Source organism: Drosophila serrata, unplaced genomic scaffold (assembly GCF_035046125.1).
Source record: "Drosophila serrata isolate PLE 108 unplaced genomic scaffold, ASM3504612v1 contig_273, whole genome shotgun sequence".
Lineage (NCBI taxonomy): Eukaryota > Metazoa > Arthropoda > Insecta > Diptera > Drosophilidae > Drosophila > Drosophila serrata.
Genome location: NW_028257171.1, coordinates 105,237 through 125,201, shown reverse-complemented (window position 1 = coordinate 125,201; position 19,965 = coordinate 105,237). Strand labels below are relative to the sequence as shown.

Below are 19,965 nucleotides of genomic sequence, written 5' to 3'. Positions count from 1 at the left end.
ATTAAAGGCTTTCCAATCCATATATAATAAATAAAATAAGAAGTATATATGCATAAATACTTAAAATAAAATGATATAATAATTAAATAAATAAATTACTTCGTTTAAGATATCATTGAAGGTTCTTTACATCTTTCAATACCCTTGCAGTAAAAATATTATATCATATTATATCATAGGTCAGTCAAAAATACGTTAATTTCAAATCGGAAAACATTTCTGTCTTAGTTTTCATAAGGTTAATAAATCTGCATACTAATTTTAACATTTAAAACAAATTAAAATTTTTCTAAATTTTAACGATGTTACCCCTTATTTTTTTTTTTTTGAAATTTTGACACAAATTTTCGAAAATTTATTTTTAGACCAAACATTGCTAGATCGATTTAGATTTTGATGCTGATCAAGAATATATATGATTTATAGGGTCGAAAACGACTCCTTCACTGCGTATGAATAAAATTATAAAATAAAATCATTACTTCAAGCCTTTTTTAATAAACCAATATAAAGCTGTAAAATCTATTTAAAATTTTAAAAATCCAATAAGTTGTCTTGTAACCAATTATCCTATATTTTCTGTTTAAAACTCAAAAATTTTGTATTAATTCTTATATTTTTTTAACAAGTTTATACTTATTTTAGCAACACCCTCACCTGACTTAAGAGCATTTAAAGCTAAAATCAAACATTGAAAGGACATTGACTCGACTCCGTGGATCGATCTCTCTTAAGCGATCTCTGTTAAGTTTTTTTTTAATGTTTCTTCTTTTTTTAAGACCTCCGCCTGATTGTGATTTTTATTTCTGCAGAGGCAAATTGATTTCGGTACAAATACGTTTTTTCCAACCCAAAAAAAAAACCGCCTCACTCATTTGGGTTCTTTCGAATTTTATGGCTTTTCTGGGAGTTGGTTAATTGTTTTTCTTTCTTTAATTTTTTTTGCTGATTTCTTGGCCCCCAAAAATATTTGCTCGAGTTTCGGTTTCAGCCTGGTCTGACCAAGATTATGCAATGACACTTTTTTTCTGTCTCTCTCCGCATGTTTTGTTGTTATCGCACACACAATTGGCTGTCGAATTAACACCTCGCTCACATCCATCGACAGGTGGGGGCGACGATGGCAGCGAATGGGCGTGGCAGTCAAAAATCATTACTCTAAACGGTGGCAACTTTCACTCAACAACCGTGCGGAATACCAAAAAAAAAGAGTTTTAAACAAAAACAACAAGCAACAAATGCAAAGTAGGTGACAAAAAAATAAGAAATACAAAAAAACAGTAGTGGGAGCTGTCAATCAGGCGATCTTCGTCATCCGAGAAATTACCTCACTTTATCCCAATGCTTTTTATGCTTTTTTATTACCTGTAATATTTGTGTCATATTTTTAACGTAGTCAAGGTCACCGGTTTTTTAGGCGAAATTCGCCAAAGAAATGTATTTTTTGTTAACTTTGTTAAAGAAAACCTGGCCCAAGGTTATCTTGGGATTTATCTATAATTTTAAAAGGTGCCAAAGCTTGGTTATTCAAAAATATATGTATATGTTTTTCTTGATTACTTTATTATTTAATTTTAATTTATTAAAAACATTTTACAAATTAAAAAATATTACGAATTATTTAATTCGATTATTATTTATTATTGAGAATATTTGGACATCATTAGAAGCTTCGCCCAACGGCTGACTAGGTGGCGGTTCTTTATATTCACTTAAAGTTTTCTGTTAGTGGCTTTTCCGTCAGAGAGCGGTATCCAGAGAAACCCACATTGAGAAAGCAGTGCTTTAAGAGGCAAAGTTAGCAAAGTTTACCACCCTGACTCTGCACTTCTTGCCATCTGATTGAACTTTCCCGGTCTTTGTGACCAGCTGCAGTGGTGAGTAAAATCCGCTCATTAATGTTGGATATTTATTCCTCCTCGATTTGGTCACACTGGAATGACTCTCATAACCCTTAACCAAGCAGTGCGCAAAATTAGCTCCTTTACTATAGCTAATTCAATATATAGATTTGCTCATGTTGAGCAAATCATACCCTTGCAGGGTATTATAAATTCAGTTCGAAGAGTACAACGCAGTGATGGAGCTACCCCCGACCGTGTAAGGTATTCTTGATCAGCATCAACAGTTGAGTGGATCTTGGCTATTTTAGTTCTACTATCTGGCTATAACGTAGCTTGATTACGTTCTAGCTACTCGCAGTGGGACCAGATGCTTGTGAGTAGAAAAATCCACCGCAAATTTCAGTATTTTCAACGGAACGTCGGGCCATCACACTGGCGGCCCTGTTGTTTTTTTTGTTTACTATGGTTACTTTGCGGTCGTCGTTTATAAAGTTTATTGCAAAATTACACAAGAATCGGTCGCGTAAAATCAACAAAAACATGTGCAACGCGTGCTAGAGGTGTCCCGCGACGCCAACGAGCTGTGGAAACGGGTGAACGGCAGGTGCGTAAGCCACAGAGCACGCGGTTCGCTTCACTTGCACCAACAACAACACATTCGGTGCAATGCACATCGCCAGGCGGCCATAGGCAAACACACAAACATACACCCACGAGAGCGCGCTCGCACACATACAAACAGCTGCGCACATGTGAGCAAAGAAGCAAAAAAGAATAAGAAAATAAGTGAAAATATAATAAAACCAACCAAAAAAAGAGCAAAAAAAAAGAAGAGAAACGAAAAAGTGGCCAATAATAACAGCAAGTTTTATACAAATAATTGAATTTATGAATAAGTGGAAGAAATGCAATAGAAATATTTAAAGTGTGCAAGGGAAAAATTTTATAATAAACGAAAAGGGAATTTTGGTGCAAGTTTTGCTGGAAGTAATTAAATAAAGTGAACTAAAAGTGCAAAAAAGAAGCTTAAAAAAAACTAAAATGTTTCCTCTAAACATATAATAATGAATAAAGGCTCCCTATTTTTATACATAAAAAAAACTTTGTTATAAATATTCCCCAAAAATATAAGCACAGAAAATATAGTATGAAGAATGCAATTAGAAAAGTATATATAAACTAAATTAACTAAAACTAAATTTCCTCTGGCGCCAAGATAATAGAATAAATTAATATATATCAGCATCATGTAGTTCTCCCAATTTCTCTTGTACTCTTTGCCTTTGTTTGATTTTATGCATTATTTCCTGGTTACCATTGGATAAATGTGCTTACCTGGCAACCCCCCGTTACCTCAGGTCCCCCCTCATTCTAGTCGGTAGCCAAACAGCTGCTGATTAAATTTTTTTGCCGTTTTCTCTATTTTTTTATCAGCTGATTTTTACCGCCCACTTAGGACACTCGCCCCCCGGTTATCCGCCTCCCCTGCTTGCACCTGTAAAGAACGTACACGCACACACACACATACACAGGTGACTAATGCACTGCTCGCGCAGTTTGTCAGCTGCTGACGTCGTGGACAAAACAACAATAACGGCAACAACGACGGCGGCGTCCACAACAACAATAGCCTCGTTCTATAAGGCAGCAACGTCGGCGTCAGCAGCGGCTTCTGTCTGCACAACGCCAACAACAACACCGCGAAAATCGAAAATAAAAACAAAAGCAATGGCAACCACAACAACAACAACAACGCAGCAGCAGCAACAACAGCAGCAGGGAGCAGCAACAAATGCTAAAGATGGTGAGTTTTAACAAAGAAAATATTTAATATTTAGATGTAAAATATATAGTAAAGGGATAAAAAGGAAGGTAATTTCGGGAACCCGAAATTTGTTATACCTTGCAGAGAAAATCGATCATAACTTAGTCAAAAATGCTTTAATTTCCAATTTTTTTTAGATTAACAAATCTGCATTTAAAATTAAAAAAGTTTAAATTTTAAATTTTTTCTTGAAATTTTGATTTTTTAACTTATAAAATTTGGAAATTTTTGAAAAAAATAAATTGTGTCCGGATATGGGCTAGATCGATGTGGCTTTTCATTCTGATCAAGAATATATATGATTTATAGGGTCGGAAATGACTCCTTCACTGCATTTTATGCCTCTGACTAAAATTAGAATACCCTGTAAGTGTAACGATTATATAGACCTACCAAGATCGAATTCAAAAAAAATCTATAAACTTAAAGCTATTATTTGTAATAGATTTTTGATTAAATGGCTTTGAATTAAAAAAGTTTTAGTATTTCTTTCCTAAACTTAAAATGCATAAATAAATAATTCATAAAACTTACTTTAACAAGCTGTTAATTAAACCAAATAAAATATATACAAACACAGAGATGGATGTTTAAAAGCAGAAAGAGTTTAAAACTCATTCCGAACAACACGATTTCTTTTATAAAATTATATTTATCAACTATTTCCGACAGCTTAAAAAGCTTAAGCCACACCATTACTTAACCTCTTCTCAGTAATTAAAAATATGGTCAGTAAACTGTCCAAAAAGTAGCCATAAAATACCTTTATAAGTGACCTACAAAAGGGGGATAAAAAAAGATATAAAGTGCATATGCAAAGCAAACTCGGTTAAAGTTCAAGGCAAACATACAGCTTGAGAGGCGAGTCAATGACAAAGTTAAATGCAGCTTAAGAAACTTTAGATTATTGTTCAATTAAAATAAACCCCTATTTACCATTTAATTTTTAATATAATTTATACTCAAGATATATAATAGACGAATATATAACAACTGATATATAAACATAAATAAAAACATCTCAAATACAATTTAAGAGGACTTAGCCTGAAATTATCATTTAATCTCCAAACAAATAAACTTATAATTAGTATTTAGCGGCCTTCTTCGGCGATTTTCTCAAACTAAAATTTTATAATTTCCTTGTTTAACTTTAGTTTTACAAAAGTCTTTTCACATTTGTTTGTTTCTTTGGTAGCACACAAGGGCTGTAATCCTAATCCATCAAGGCTTAATCTTTTGTTTTGTTCTGAAATCTCCGCCAACGCCACATGCCCCTTCTCTTTCTACTCTTTCTACGGGCCCATTGTGGCTCTCTCTTTCTTTTCTTTTGCCCCCCTCTGACGTAACTTGTTGAGCAACCGACGACGATGGATTTGTTTCTGGCTTTTGGTGAAAGAAAAGTTTTTATTAATATCAATAACCAAAAGAGCGAAGCGGCGAGGGCAACAAATAAGGCAAGAAATTAATGAATGCCGCGGGCGAATAAAATTCAACAACAAAAATAACAAAAAAACAGCGAAAAAAGAAGCATAAAAGCAACAAACCATAACCAGCTTAACAACAATAATTAAGAAGTGCCAGTGCCGGCCTGCAAAATACAAAAAAAAAAGAAGTGTAAAAAATTACATATACATTTAATTGCCAAGGCGGATAATGGTAGAATGAATAAAAAATGGGGGAAGTGGTGCACAGAGAGGCAGGCTGAGAAGGTCAGCTAGAGGCCTGAAGGTCATAAGCATTTCGACGTTGTCGTCACCTCTGAACCCGCTCGAATTTATTGATTTTACACGCAGCAGCCACCAAATAAAAAAGAGAGGAATAATCACAAAAAAAGAGGAAAAAATAAAAGCTACAACATTCAGACATATTTCTCTTTCCCGGCTGGGTACACTTTATACCTTTACAGTGGGTTCTGAAATTATAGAATAATTAGGTTATAAAATGGGAAATACACATTTTTAAATATTTATTAAAGTATGTGATTTAGTTTAAATGAAGCTAAATATCACTATTAGTCGTACAAATTAAATTATACAATTATCTATCTTTCCTAAAACCCTTTTTTCAAGCTATGAACTTATAATTCCCAATGAGTTTTAGCTGTTAATCTTTTTACAAGCTCTTAATTAGTCTGAAAACCTATAAATATAAGGTTCCTATAAAAAATGTCGTTTATTTTAGTTTCATTCAATTTTTAAATATATTCCAATTCCAATTAAAATCCACTTATACAGCATCTACTGTACCATTTTATTCATATTTGTATGGGCCAAACATCCACACAATTCCAGTGACTTGTGCGGCTTTTGCTTTTGCTCTCCGAGTTCAGTTTCAGTGTGTGGCTTATGCCAAAGGCCAAATGGAAAAACCTGCTTTAAAAGCCAACCAAAGAAGCACACGAAAAAGTCCAACGCACAACTACAACTAAAACTATATAAAATCCCAACCATGGTCACAGTTAGATGCTAAAATCGTGTGTTGTTGTTTTCTTGTATATATTATATATTCGCACATATATTTGCAAAAGATCTTAGATATTGTGATAAACTGTAGCACAGGTAGAAAAAACAAATCAAAATCTTCTAATTAAATCAGAGCAAACGGTTGCCAGTTAACGGTTTTTGTCTATCAAATTTGGCAGCAGTTTAGTTTATTGTTTTTTCTGTTGCTTTTTTTAGCAGAGATAAAATTGCTGAAATGCCAATTAACCTGATGTTTGTGCTTTTTTTTTATCCCAACATTCCTATTTTGAAGTAATTTTCTGTGTTTTTCTTATCAACAAAAGAAAATAAAAAAAACAACAAGGAATGTTTGATAAGCAGAATGACACAGCGGTTCAAATGATTCATGTGAGTGATATATAATAGAAAGTACAAATGGACTTTGTATTTTCTAAACACAAATCAATTAATATATAGGAGGTTGACAGGGCATAATAGGGTAATGACTAAATACTTGGGTATATAAATATATAAAATAATTGAACTTTGAAATAATAAAGATTATTTTTAAAAAGCTTGTCAAAGAGTCGTATTCCATTATTAGAAGATACTGTCTAACAATTCTATTTCTTAATCCTTCCTTTATTTATTTTAAAATAACTGTTCTTATAGATTATTATTTATATCAAATCGATTCCCATACATTTTCTCCGCATTTTAACCGGAATTAATCTCATTTAATTCCCACAAATGTTTATCAGTAACCACTCTCCTCTCGTATCTCATTAGTATTTACATTGCATTTAGTTGTTTATTCTGTTATTTCTTTTATCAGTTGTGATTTCGCTGCTTATCGCAGCAACTGCAACTTTACCCAGGGCAAATACAAAAAAAAATATATCGTAAATATACAAACAAAAAAGGAAAAAGTGTGTGTACGAGTATATTTTTTTATATTTTTCCAGCTCAATTGCCGTTTTCAATTAGTGCCCCGGCAACGTAGAGTCAACACACGAAATGCTTTATAATTTTAATACCATTTCATTTTGGGAACCCAAAACTCCAATCTGCTGATAACATTTTTTCAAATATTTAATGATCATAAGGCAGCAAACACAAACACACGTTGGCCTTTTATTTGTTGTTGGATAAATACGAAACAAATTTTTGCAATTAGTGGATCGCTAATAAAACATAGTATAGTGGCTGCAAAAAAAATTAAATAAACTCAAACACAGGGCAGCAGCAGTCTGCCTATTGACATATCGGTCGCATTCAGAATGAATTCCCACAGCTGCTGCTGCTGATGCTCGCTTCATGTGCTTCTGGATGCGGCTTCATTTGCTGAATGCATTTTCCACCGGCTGGATGGACGTACGGACGGACGGACGGACGGGCGTCATTTTTCAATTGTCCACTAACCATGCCCCGCTTTTCCCTAGCATTTTCCCAGCCACGCCTGGAGTGGCAGTTTGTCATGAACGAGGAGGCCAGGTGTCGGTCTGCTCATCGCGTTTCCTGTTCCCCTTGGAAACACTCGAAAAACAAGTAGGAAAAACTATTGTAGTTTTGGAGAATATTTCATTAAAAGGGAGTACATTTCTGTGTATGTTTTCTAAACGATTTTGTAACCTTAAAATGGGTTTAGAAATCAAGTGGAAAGTTTATAAAAACTGTAAGAATTTGTGAATATAATTATTAAAGTTGTTTATAAAAAAATGTATAAAATGCTAATCTTTATCCTTTAAAAGAAGTTCACAAAACACTTATTAACTTTATTACAATATTTAGGATTCATAAATATATTTCTTAAGATAGTTTAAAGATCATTTTACAATTTATATTCTATTATAATTTTCTATATGAAAATATTTATTAATCTATAAGAATTTCTACCCTATAATTTTCATAAAAACTATCTATTTTCTTATAAATTTTTCACTGTGCATCAACTTAACCCCATCTCAACTGCGAAAATAAAACCTAACTCGGGCGGGCTCAGTTCGCAGTTGGCTCTCGGGGATTGCAATTTGATTTGTGGGCGAGTCCGTCGCGGTGTGAAGTAGTCTTTGGCTAAATTGCTGTGAGACTTTTCGCCCAGACTTATGAATGAGTTTATTGTGCATTCTAACAACTTAACTGGGTCTTCAGAGGCTGCAACTGCCAGCCTGCTCAGGGGCTATATTTCACATTTAATTGTGGCGACTTGACGTTGGTGTCAAGAAGTTAACTCCAGGCTCAAGAGCACTTTGCAATTGGAATGTTTTTAGAAGTGCATAGTTGCTATTTTTTGCCGAGATTACTGCAGAATGTTGTTTTTAAACAAATTACTTTAGATAAAATGAAGACCTAAGGTTGAATTTCTGACTGAAAGTGCATTTTTATATCCTAGTTAAGTATTGTAATTTTAGTCAGGAGCATGAAATGCGATGAAGAAATCATTTCCGACCCTATAAATCATATATATTCTTAATCAGCATGAAAAGTCGAATCTATCTAGACATATTTAAAATAAATTTTTTTTTGGTGAAAATTTTCAACATTTTATAAGATATAAAAAAAATTGTTAAAAATTGATACAAATTTTAATTTTTTTAAATTTTTAATTGAGGATGCAGATTTATTAACCTAATAAAAACTAACTTAGTAAAGCTTTCCGAATTTAAATAAATTAATTTTTGGCTTATTAATGAGTTTTTTTTTAAAAATTGCATTTACAAGAAAGGAAACTTACTTCGGCCCGCCGAAGCTTGTATACCCTTGCAGATTGAAATTGGATCACTAGGAGCTAGTACAATATAAATTTTATATATTTATGTTAAAAAACAATACGTTTTCCGGTTTTCTCTATTTTTAACGGTCGTTTTTATGGCAGCTTATTGATATAATAGTCCGATTTAAAATTTTACACAAAATTCTATATTAATATATAATGGTTATATATTAAATTTGATACAATTCTGTTGAAAACTGGAAAAGTTATAATTAATTTTTCTTAAAATTTTTCGATCGTTCCTATGGCAGCTTTATATATGTATTACTTAATGATCATAGATATTTACTGACCAGAATTACTTACTGCTCAGAGTTACTTACTGATCAGAGTTAAATTAAATATCAGCTCGCTGCTCCTCTCTGCCTCTCCCCCTCTCTCGCTATGTTAATCGCTCTATGTTAATCTCTAGAGGCAACTGCTTCTCTCCCACCCACTCACACTCACTTTCTCTGCTCTTCTCTGCTTTTCTCTGCTCTGCTCGGGGACTATAAATAGAGGCGCTGAGGGCCCGCGCGCCTCAGTCTGTCCTAGGGGTACCTAGTGTTAACATCTCCAGTGATAGTGATTGTGATTAGTCATCGAACTAAAAAATATGACGTGGCCAATGGATTACATCTGGGTGATCATACATACATACTTACTTACTGGTTATAGATACTTACTGATCACAGTTACTTACTGGTCATGGATACTTACTCTTCAGAGTTACTTACTGCTCATAGATACTTACTACTCATAGCTCTTTACTGGTCATAGTTAATTACTGGTCATAGTCAATTACTGATCCTAGTTAAATAAATTGTCCGATTGTTCCTATATCAGCTATATATATGTATATATATAGTCCACCGATTTCCCATGCTCTGACTTATATACTAGTAAAATTATATAAAAGAATAACTCCATTGTTTCATTCAAATAGCTTAAATTTGTTCCAAAACAAATCTCGCACATCTGTGCCTATGATTCCCAACTGGTTCTCACCTCCCCGGAACGATGTGTCTGCTGCCGGCCACCTCTTAGACATGTGTTGTGTTTCAAAAGTTGCAAGTCATTGTATATTAGTGTTCAAAGTTAGTAGCTGATCATAATACAATCTTACTGGTCATAGATACTTACTGATTATACTTACTTACTAGTCATTAATACTTTCTGATCATAGTTAGTTATGTAAAGATTCTTCACCTACATGTATTTATTTTATTTCAAAATATTTTATCTGATTAAAATTGTCGAACTGAAATGTAAATAAATATCTTTAGGCTTGAATGAGTCTTTTCAAAGGTATTTCCTTACATTTTAAAACCCTTTAAATACTCCTCGACCCTTTTTCTTACCCAAAACATGACTCACTTGAAGTAATTTCCATAAATATCTACACTTTTGGGTATTTAGTTTCCTTATTTGCACTTGTTCGCAGCTCATTTTGCTGGCTGCATTATATTGTATAAAAAAACTTATTCGTTCCCAGCTAATTTGTCTTGCACTTCACTTGAATTTCAACCCCTTTGTATCTTGCACTTTGGCGCTTCCGCGCTAATTTGCTTAACGTAATTTGCATTTCACAAATGCCATTCGAGGCGTGTGAATAAAAAGTATAACAAAAAAAATCAAGAAAAATGTACAAAAAAGCGCAGAAAAAATTACACAAAAAAGTATAGAAAAAAGTGAAGAAAAAAACATAAAGCAAAGTGTGATTTGCTGTCAGACTTTAATGAATGGCCCGTGGCCCATGTTAAGCTCTGTTTACTGAATATTGAGTAAACCCAATGGTCTTCCCCCGCCTTAATTGTTGCTAATTACGCGCATAAAATTAAAATCTATAGAAGGTGTATGCCTCCGATTCCCAAATGTCTGGCGTTCTGTTTTATGTTCCCTGCTTCATTACGAGTTTTATTGCTCAAAAAAGAAACCAACAACAAAAAAAGCAGACAAGAAATAATAAATAAAGGAGGGAAACCCAAAGTTCATTAGATGGAAATGCAGGGGAGAAAATCTTACGGGAGCATCTCTCTTCTTTTTTGATAAAAACCGAACTGGACGTCGATGCAACGATGCCTCAAGTATTTCCATTTGAATTTCCACTTTCCTTTACTCTTTCCCTTCTTTTCTTTCCTTTCGTTTTTTTTTTGAGGGAAATCAAATTGCGCGTGGTCGCATAAAATTTGTTTTCAGTCGGTTTGTTGCTTGAGTCCTTTTGGATTAGTGATGGAAACGTGACCAGATGTAATTGCTTTTCATTCTGATATACAGATGCTTGACAGCTTGAAAAGTGAACCCAAAGCTTAGCTGCCTAAATAAATAAATCAATCCTGAGCTTGGAAAGGTATTTGTTTACTTAAAAATACATTTAATCGTTTTTAATCATTTGAAAATGGGTTTACATTACTTTAAGAACTGTATTCATTGAGAGTATATCAAAGAAAACTTCCTAATTTTGTATCTCAGAGATTTATTTATTGAACTCCGAATTCCACATTCCTTTTCAATGACCACAAACCTCTCTTAATGTCTAGATTCCATCCCGAAACCGGGTTCTCATCGTGAGCATGATTCATGCCACACCTATGTACACTTTTCGGGATACCAAAGATACAAATTTTCCCCCTTTTTCAGTATCCCTTCATCATTAGGCGGTGCCTCCAAGAGTTTCCACTCGAATAACACCGAATGTTCTGTGACGTATCGTGCGGAATCATCTTGGACATCATCGCCTAACAATTTCTGTGGCATTTTTTGTGTTTATTTCGATTTTAATTGTCGCTCGCCTCGTTTTGCCTGTCATCGAACACAGCACACAAAAAAAAAAAAAAAAAACAAACAAACGAACAAAAATACTTTCAAAGAGGGAAAAAAGAGGAAAAGGAAAATCGTTATGCCAAAATGGGAAACTCGCAATTTCGGTTTTGTTTGTGTTTCCTTTTTGCATTTTTAACAGACCCGAGTGTGGGGCGAATCGATTGCGAGAAATTCCGCATTTATTATTAAGTTTTGCATATTTTGCAAATTAAGTTTTTGCCGCCATTGACGCACAACTAGCAAATGGGCTGGAAAATCTGCTCACTCATGGCAATTACCACGGTTTACGGCCTTTTGGGAAATTTAATCTATTCGAGTACCTGTCTCGGACACTGATTGATTTATTCCATCTCGGAAGAGGCTGCAGCCGAATGTCCGATTGTCAATTGCATGCCCAAAGTCTTCTGAAATTAATTAAGCTGGTATTTAAGACACATTTCAGGCATATCAAAAGTGGCTCTAAATGCTAATGAACGGTGGGTGGGGTCTGTAAATATATTATTATAATAAAACTTCAAGGATTTCAGAGGTTTCTTGAGGCAAGAATATTTTTCTAGGGGATTATTTTAAGAAGTTTTTAAAACGTTTTAAAAAAGTTAAGTATTTGAAAGATAATATAATATAATTTTTAGACACAAATCAACAAAACTTACTTATATACTTCTGTATTTATTTTGTCATAGCAAATTTATAGTAACCAAAATTTACACATTTTTCATTGACAAAAACTACTCTTAAATCATTTAAAATTACTTTCCTTCCCAATACTTTCTTAAATCTCAAAAATCCCTTTGTATATATCCTCAATTTTAGTTTATTTCCCATTAACTTTCTACTTTTCTTCCTTGAAAGATTTCTGCACCGCAAATCCAATAATGAAAACTGAAATTTCAAACAACCCTGACCACTGTCACTGTACACAGGACACAGGACACCGGACACACTCCGACACTGACCCCTTTCCCTGAATGTCCTTAGCAGGACGACCAATGTCCGACATGTATGACGGTTCCAAGTGCTAACCGCAGCGGAACACGCATCAAATCGAACCAAATAGAACCGAAAATTCGCACGCTCCGAAGCAAAATGCCACCGCAGAATGTGAAATGCACTGGACGACACACTCACTTAGACATTCAAACCCACCCACACACAATCGTATTAGCACAGTAGGGTGTATCGAGTTTTTCAGAAAAATAAATATTTGGAAAAGGTTTTAGCATTGATTTATATAAAATAGCGCTTAAATTTGCTTCCAAAACTAAGCCTATGCTTTAAATTCCTAAGTATGAGTTTGGTGAAAGGTTTAACAATCGATTTCTATTCATATATCTTGAATAAATAGTTGTTTTTAATAAAGCTATGGCCTTCTTGAGGATTTGAGAATGAAATCCCCTTCTAAGGATAAGGATAATTCCCAAGTATTAATATTGTGGTTTCATAATGGAAGTATAGATCTAAAAACATCACTTAATTAAACAAAAAAAATAGTTAAATTATTATGCAAACTCTTTTCAATTTTATTCAACTTTAGTTCATATAAATATATTATTATATTATTAGATTTTCCATTAAAATGACGTGACTCACCCTGATAAACATTGAAAGACATACACGAACTAGTTGCAAGTGCGGGGAAGTGGGATGGTTTGGTCCTGCCACAATTACAATTTTCTGCATATCTATTTTCCCCTCCGAATTTCACACCATTTCCCGATGCACCCGAAACATTTTGCGGTAATTTACCACAATTTGTAAATATTTAATGAACATTAATTAAATGCAAATGTGAAACATTGCCACGTCTCTGTTACGAGTTCATCTAGTTTTCCCCTTTTTTTGCTTCCAGCATTTATATTTTTTCTCCTTTTTTTTATTTTTGCAAACAAGGCTACAATTTCATTTAATTTTACTGCCACTTGCAGGAGGCAAAAAAAAAGATATAGGGAGACAGAGGAAAAGCAAGTTGGAATGAAATGGGAAACTGTAATGTGGAAATTTTGTATTTTTTCCTTTTTCAATTTCAACACACAGCCGGTGCTGCTCCAGGTGTGGGTCCTTTGGGTTCACACACTCACACACACACACATGTCCTGGCCAGAAGCTCGGGCTCAATGTGCGTAACAATTTTTATGAGTATTGCCTTTTATCCACTCGTGTCTTCTTTGGTCCACCCACTCGAATTTTTCCCAAGAATTTTTATGATTTTTTACCTTTTTTTTTTGTGTGAGTAAGTTTGAGCCTCTGAGGCCTTGTGTAAAGTTGTTTCCTCTTTGTTGTAGTGGCTAGGCATTATAGTGGAAAATTTTGTTGTAGGTGGGTTTTCCATTTTTCGTTTTGTTTTTTAAAGGCACAACCATGTACAACGCTTGATTGCGCTTTTCCCTTAGTTTCCTCTTCGAAGGAAACCCCCACAAAGCCTATTATGCCATTTTCTGTTTGTTATTGTGTTTCTGGTCTTTCTCTTCTTGTACATTTAGATCTCGTTTTTGCATTGTTTTGTTAGTTTTTCTATTTTTGGGATAGTTTGGATATGTCCTTGGTAAAACAGAGAGACCAAAGTCTGGGTTGATTTTTTGGTTAGAAGAAATTGCCCTTTAGGGAAGGGTCTCAGCTAGGAGAAGTGCTGGAATGAGATCTCTCTGTAAAATATGGAAAATTACTAGGGTTATAAAATTATAACACTTTAACCTCTTTTATCGATATTTGTTTTAGGAATATTTTCAATTATCCCATTAAATACTTTTTCCCTATTTCCTGAGATTTTCCCAGGGTATTAACCTAACTGAGTATCATTTTATTGACACCATTTGATTTCTCAGTTCCCTGGACACACGAGTGTGTGTTTTCTTCTCTAGAATGCTGTTGTCATTGCAATTGTTCCTCTACATCTGTCATTTGAAGGCTGTAATTTGTTTGCGGCTTCCTTTTCCGCCCAAAAAACCCACAGCATCATCATCACATACCTCTCGTCTCCTGGCTCCTGCCCTGGAAAATGCCAGGAAAAATGCGTGGGCATTGGCAACTTTTGCTTTCAGCTGCTGCTTGAGCATTTTCATTTCCATTTCCATTTCCATTCCATAACAAAAGCACTTGTGTGTGTATGTCTGACTGGCTGCCTGTCTGTCTATCTATCCGCATGCCGCAGCACCACACATAAGTATCTTGAAGATACTTTGAGATATTTTTGGCTATCGCAACGGTCTATTTTTAAATGCGGCCGAAACAATCTTTTTTGTTTTCCAAACAAACACAAAAAGATACAAAACACACAAAATGATTTTGTTTAATTGCCATGACAGACTTATCTGGTTTTATATTTTCCGTTTATTTTTCTCCCCTATATTTTTAGACCCCTGGCAAAAGTAAGAAAAACGAATTTGTTCGTAACTTTCTGGCAGTTGAGATTTTTAATTAGCCATCATTAAGATGCTTTAGCGAACTTGGAGGGCTAAATAGCAAATTGCTGTCAAAATTAGCGACAAGTTTTTAATATATATATAAATTTTCCCGCGGTTTGGATTTCTCTTGTTGTCCAACGGAAAGATAAGACTGAAATTACTCGACCACAAAGCAAAATGTGTAAAGAGTTGGACCGAAAAAAGGGACAGAAAAAATCTTAATAATAATAATAATAAACTTTACAAAAAAGTTTTCTTTTCTCTATAGAAATTGTCGTCTATCTCTTGTGGCTCATTTATTTTCGTTGCTAATTTTTGACATTCTTGTGCTCTTCACAAAAAAGTCTTTAGTCGCTTTTCCTTTTTTTTTTACTTTCTTTATGAAAGAATAATATTTCTTGGTTTAGAATTTTTTTGTTAGCATCATTTTTTTATGAGTTGGACACGCGTTCTGCCATCCAATTTGATGTTTCTCCGATATATATATATATATATATATATATATATATATATATTTAGCTATTGATATTTTTGTGCTTTTTATTTGTTTTCGTTTTAATTTTTCCTATTACATTTCGCTTTTGGCTTTGCTGTTGGCCATAAATTTGCTTGATTCTGCTAATTGACAGTCTCATGAGTGCGCTCAATTAATTCGGTGGCAATTGACGCACGTGTGCCATGATGCGGGGAGATGGTAGTGGCAGTGGCAGTGGCACGATGATGATGATATGGTGCTACTTGCAGTCGTGATCAGGTGGCGTATACTTGATAATTGTTGACACTTGTCACAGAGGCAAGCGTCACCCTCTCTCTGTCTCAGAGGCTAGGCTATAGCAATGGAAAATTGAATTGTCGTAGTTATGGGAAACGCCTATCTATTGGGTTTGGATAAGGGGAATATATAGTAGATACAACAGAGAGTGAGACTTGTTAGAAGGGTGAAGGGAAATTGGTATGGAAGACTGCCTCAAGTCCCTCTGGCAATCAAATGTCAGTCGGTGTTGCATTGTTAACTATGAAGCCATATAAATGATGCACATAAAGAAAAGGGAAAAGGAAATATTATAAGCAAGATGAATATATAATAATATAGTTGTATGCCTTAGGAAAATGTATCTAAAAATGAAAGATTGATGTAGTAACATGAGTACTTAAGTAGATTTATTTCCTTATAAAGTTTTCTAAAGCACTTATAGTTCAAAAAGATAAGAGTGTTTGAAGTCAACTTCTTTAACTATAACAGGCTCACATTGGGTCTCTCTTTTTCCATTTATTATTTAACTTTCTTCCTTGTTTCATGCCCTATGTGTTAGCCTTAACATTAATCTCTCTCCTATCTTATTATTAAACCATTAATAAAACATCTTTTCAGTGTAGGCTGACAATTGAATGCTCCACATTCATTCATTGACAGCCCACAGCTCCAGCTTTCTCTTGACCTCTCTCCCACCGCCCCCCTGGGTCGCTGGGGGCTCTGTCATTCTCTGGGTTCTTGTCTCGATTACATAACCCAGTTATTAATGGTTTCTAAGTGTTCCATCACGCTTCCCTGCACCGCAGCACATTCCACCAGTCAACCCAGGCCCAAGCCCCCCAGTAAAACCATCAAAACCACCCATCATACCTCATCATTCCCCATCAAAAGGCAGGGCAGACCATCAATGTTGTCATAGTAGTGACGTGGCGACTTCGTGACATGTTAACCCGAGACAAATGTGGAGCATGTCTGAGTGTTCTGCGATTGTCTCTGCTCCCCCTCACGGTCAGGTGGGGGAAATTGGCCTGACGCCCAAACAATTTCTGCAATTTGTTAATGAGTTTTCAGACTTCGATTGCTTCAGGGTTAGGTTTTATTATCAACCAAAAAAGAAAAAAGTTCATGAACCTTGGGCATGGAAATTCAGTGACCTCCGCACAATAGGCGCCGGCCTAAATAGACTTCCTCCCCAGAAGCGATTTGCTCTCACACCGCACAAAGGAACTTTGCCAAACTGTCGGTTGGGGTTTTTGCTTTGCTTTTGCTTTTGCTTTTTGCTTTGACAATTGTAGGTTAGTTTTAAAGTCATAATTTTCTTTCATATGGTTAGTATGAAAGTCACTCTGCTAGCTCTTTCAATGCAGTTCCTTCTGCCTTCTAAGCCTTCCACGTTGCCACAACAATTGCGGCGTAAAAGCGTGAAAATAGCACACAAAAGGTGCTGTGGGGAAAATCGGTGACGGGATGTGGGAGAGAGGAGAGGGATGTGAGGGAGTGGAAAGTGGGATGTGAGCCAGGAAGGGGTCATGGAAAATTGTCACACAGAGGCACACAGGAACTTGAGCCTGAGCAGAGAGTTCACAGACTCCTGGGCAAGGTTTTGTGTGACAGGTCGTTTGGTTCTCTGGCCTGATGTGAAAAGAAGTTGCACTGTGGCCAGGAGTTTATAGGGGAAAATGGGTTTAGAAATTACATTTTTAATTTGCATAAAAAATTTGAATAATAAACATTTTAAAAGCCTTACAAAATGTGTTTAAAAGTAGGAAATAAAATATTTAGGCATCAACTTTAATCTCAATTTAATTTTATTTATTATATCATTAAAAATAATGCTACTTTTGGAACTTTTTAAAGGTTTTTCAAACCCCTACAGTTTCAGTAACACCACAAATATATATCACCTCCATTCAGGCCCAATTTTAAATGGTTTTGAATTTAATTTCACATCATTTTCAATAACATTTTGACCACAGTCTTATTTAACCAATTGGTGTGCATATATGTATGACCACCATGGTAAGTTGGTTGAGGTCTCGGGCTTCCAACTATTGCGTTTATGAAACGGATGTTACCGCTTGCAGCTTAGTGCACTTGAGTCACCGTCACCGTCACCGTCAGCAGGCATCCTTCCTTGCCTTCCTTGCATCCTGCCACATCCTTGGAGCCTGCGACTTGCACATGTGGCGCGTGTTTTGTATACTGAAATTTTACCTTGGGTCCGGCTCTCTCTTGCTCTCTCTCTCCTTTGTCCTTTTGTCCTGGGCACCTTTTGATTGAGAGGAGTCGAGGGCAAGGACCCGACCCAGCTCGACCCGACTCGACCGTCTTTTTGACATGGTCCCCAGACTCAACAAAAGGAATATTTCTGCTATATAAATATATATACATATATATTTGCCCTTTTTGCATTGTGGCGTTAATTGAATTAGTTGAATAAAATATATTACCATATGCAGTAGATTTTAATTTGATTTTGCACTCTATTCTATGTTGATTTGATTATTACGCTTTTAATTCTGTTCTATTTCGCTTTGTCAGGCGCCTCACATTGTCTACGAAATTATGCAGATATAAATCTGATTTTTAAATTTAATTTATGCAATCTTTATTTATTTTTGTGTTCTCTTTTTATGTGAAAGGTGTGCGTCAGTAGATAAGAAATTCGGGCGTGAACTTGTGCCTAATTATCATATGTGAGGGAGAGAGCGTAGGTTTTTAATGGAATTTCGAATGGGATTTCGATGATTTCAAGTGGATTGTGTGACAGGTTCAATATACGATTGATTAGTTATTCCGACAAGGTTCTATTGGTTTCTTGGAGAGTGTTTTTCTTATGATTTCATCCACGAACTCCTTGAAGTCTCAATCCAAATATAATTCTGTGCATTTCGAGGTACTTCAACCTCTGCACTTTCAATTTATGTCAACTACGTGAGCGGAAATCCCAACCTAGCAACATTGTCCTTTGGCATTGAGAGTTTCGTTTTGCAGTTAACAAAAAATAACTTGAAATAATCCAGCTGCTGGGACTACTACTACTAGTGTTGCTGTAGCAACTCAACAAAGTCCTCCGGATTTGTTACAAACTGCTTTGTAAGCCATAAAAATAGTTGCTCTCTACACTAATTGATGGACAAGATAGAAGGGTTTGTCGTTCCGGTGTCCTGTGGTATCTCTCCAGCATGCACAATAATCTCGAACAAGGCACAAAGCACAAGTGCAGGAGGATTTGCACTGAAACTATTTAATAAACAAGGACACATGTCAGCGAGCACAGTGTTTATACAGGAAAGAACCAAGGGTAGCCTTTTGACTCTTAGACTTCCCAAAGCACTGCGAGATATCTAGGATGTTAGAGGTATCTCTGGGGCACTTGAAAATTAATTTTAGCTTAATTTTCTGCCTTCGGTTTTTCTCTCAGTGCCTAAGTGGACACCGCATGTGGCGTCATGTTGACACGAAGCAAAAGTTTTTGGCAAATCACACTGAAAGGGGTTAAGAACTGAGGGGCTAAGGGTGCTGCTCGTCTGGCTTTGTTTGCATAAAATATGTAATTCAATTTATATTTCACTTTCGGTGCTTTTGTTTTTCTTTTGTTGATTTCAATTAGAATTTCTGATAAGCTCGTTTAAGTCTGCAGACACTGTCACTTCACTTCACTTCAGGGGAACTTCTTTCCCTGCTCACTGACCTCTGGCCAGGTCTGGCTCCTCCACGCAGAAACTTCCTGTGCACACGGTTGTGGAATTAGTGCAAACAGACGCATAAATAACAAACACCTAAGACACTAAGACTTTTAAGGAGACATCTCCCCAACCAGAAATGGTGCTAATATCTGTTGGTGGCAGCTTTAAATGCAAATCCTCCCCACATTGATATGCTAAACAGATGCGACTCCGTCTCTCTCTGTGTGTGACTCTGTCTGGCACCTCGGTAGGTGCGATCCGGGGATTGTGGCATGGGCATATAGTCATTCCACTGATTTAGATGCGGTTTAAGCTATATGGGAGGGCAGGCGGAGGCATGCATATTGCATTTTGAGTGGAAATCGGTTCGTAATGACCGCGTAATATTGGGATGAATGCCAAGAATCGAAATTTAAGCCAGAAAGGATCAACT

The 19,965-nt window shown here is 35.5% G+C and overlaps 1 protein-coding gene across 8 annotated transcripts in view; it reads left to right on the top strand.

Moving 5' to 3' along the window:
* Positions 1 to 2,200: 2,200 nt before the first annotated feature.
* Eip63E (cyclin dependent kinase Eip63E) overlaps positions 2,201 to 19,965 on the top strand; it is a 109,044-nt gene continuing 91,279 nt past the window's right edge. For 2 of the 8 annotated variants that reach the window (XM_086834594.1, XM_086834591.1), the window contains exons 1-2: positions 2,245 to 2,448; positions 3,279 to 3,648. In XM_086834594.1, coding sequence (XP_086690720.1) covers positions 3,384 to 3,648 — 265 coding nt within the window. In that variant the 5' untranslated portion in view covers positions 2,245 to 2,448; positions 3,279 to 3,383. Of the gene's footprint in view, positions 2,597 to 3,278; positions 3,649 to 19,965 lie in introns of all 8 variants that reach the window. The other 6 variants (XM_086834605.1, XM_020944334.2, XM_086834596.1 and 3 more) reach the window with 5 other exon arrangements.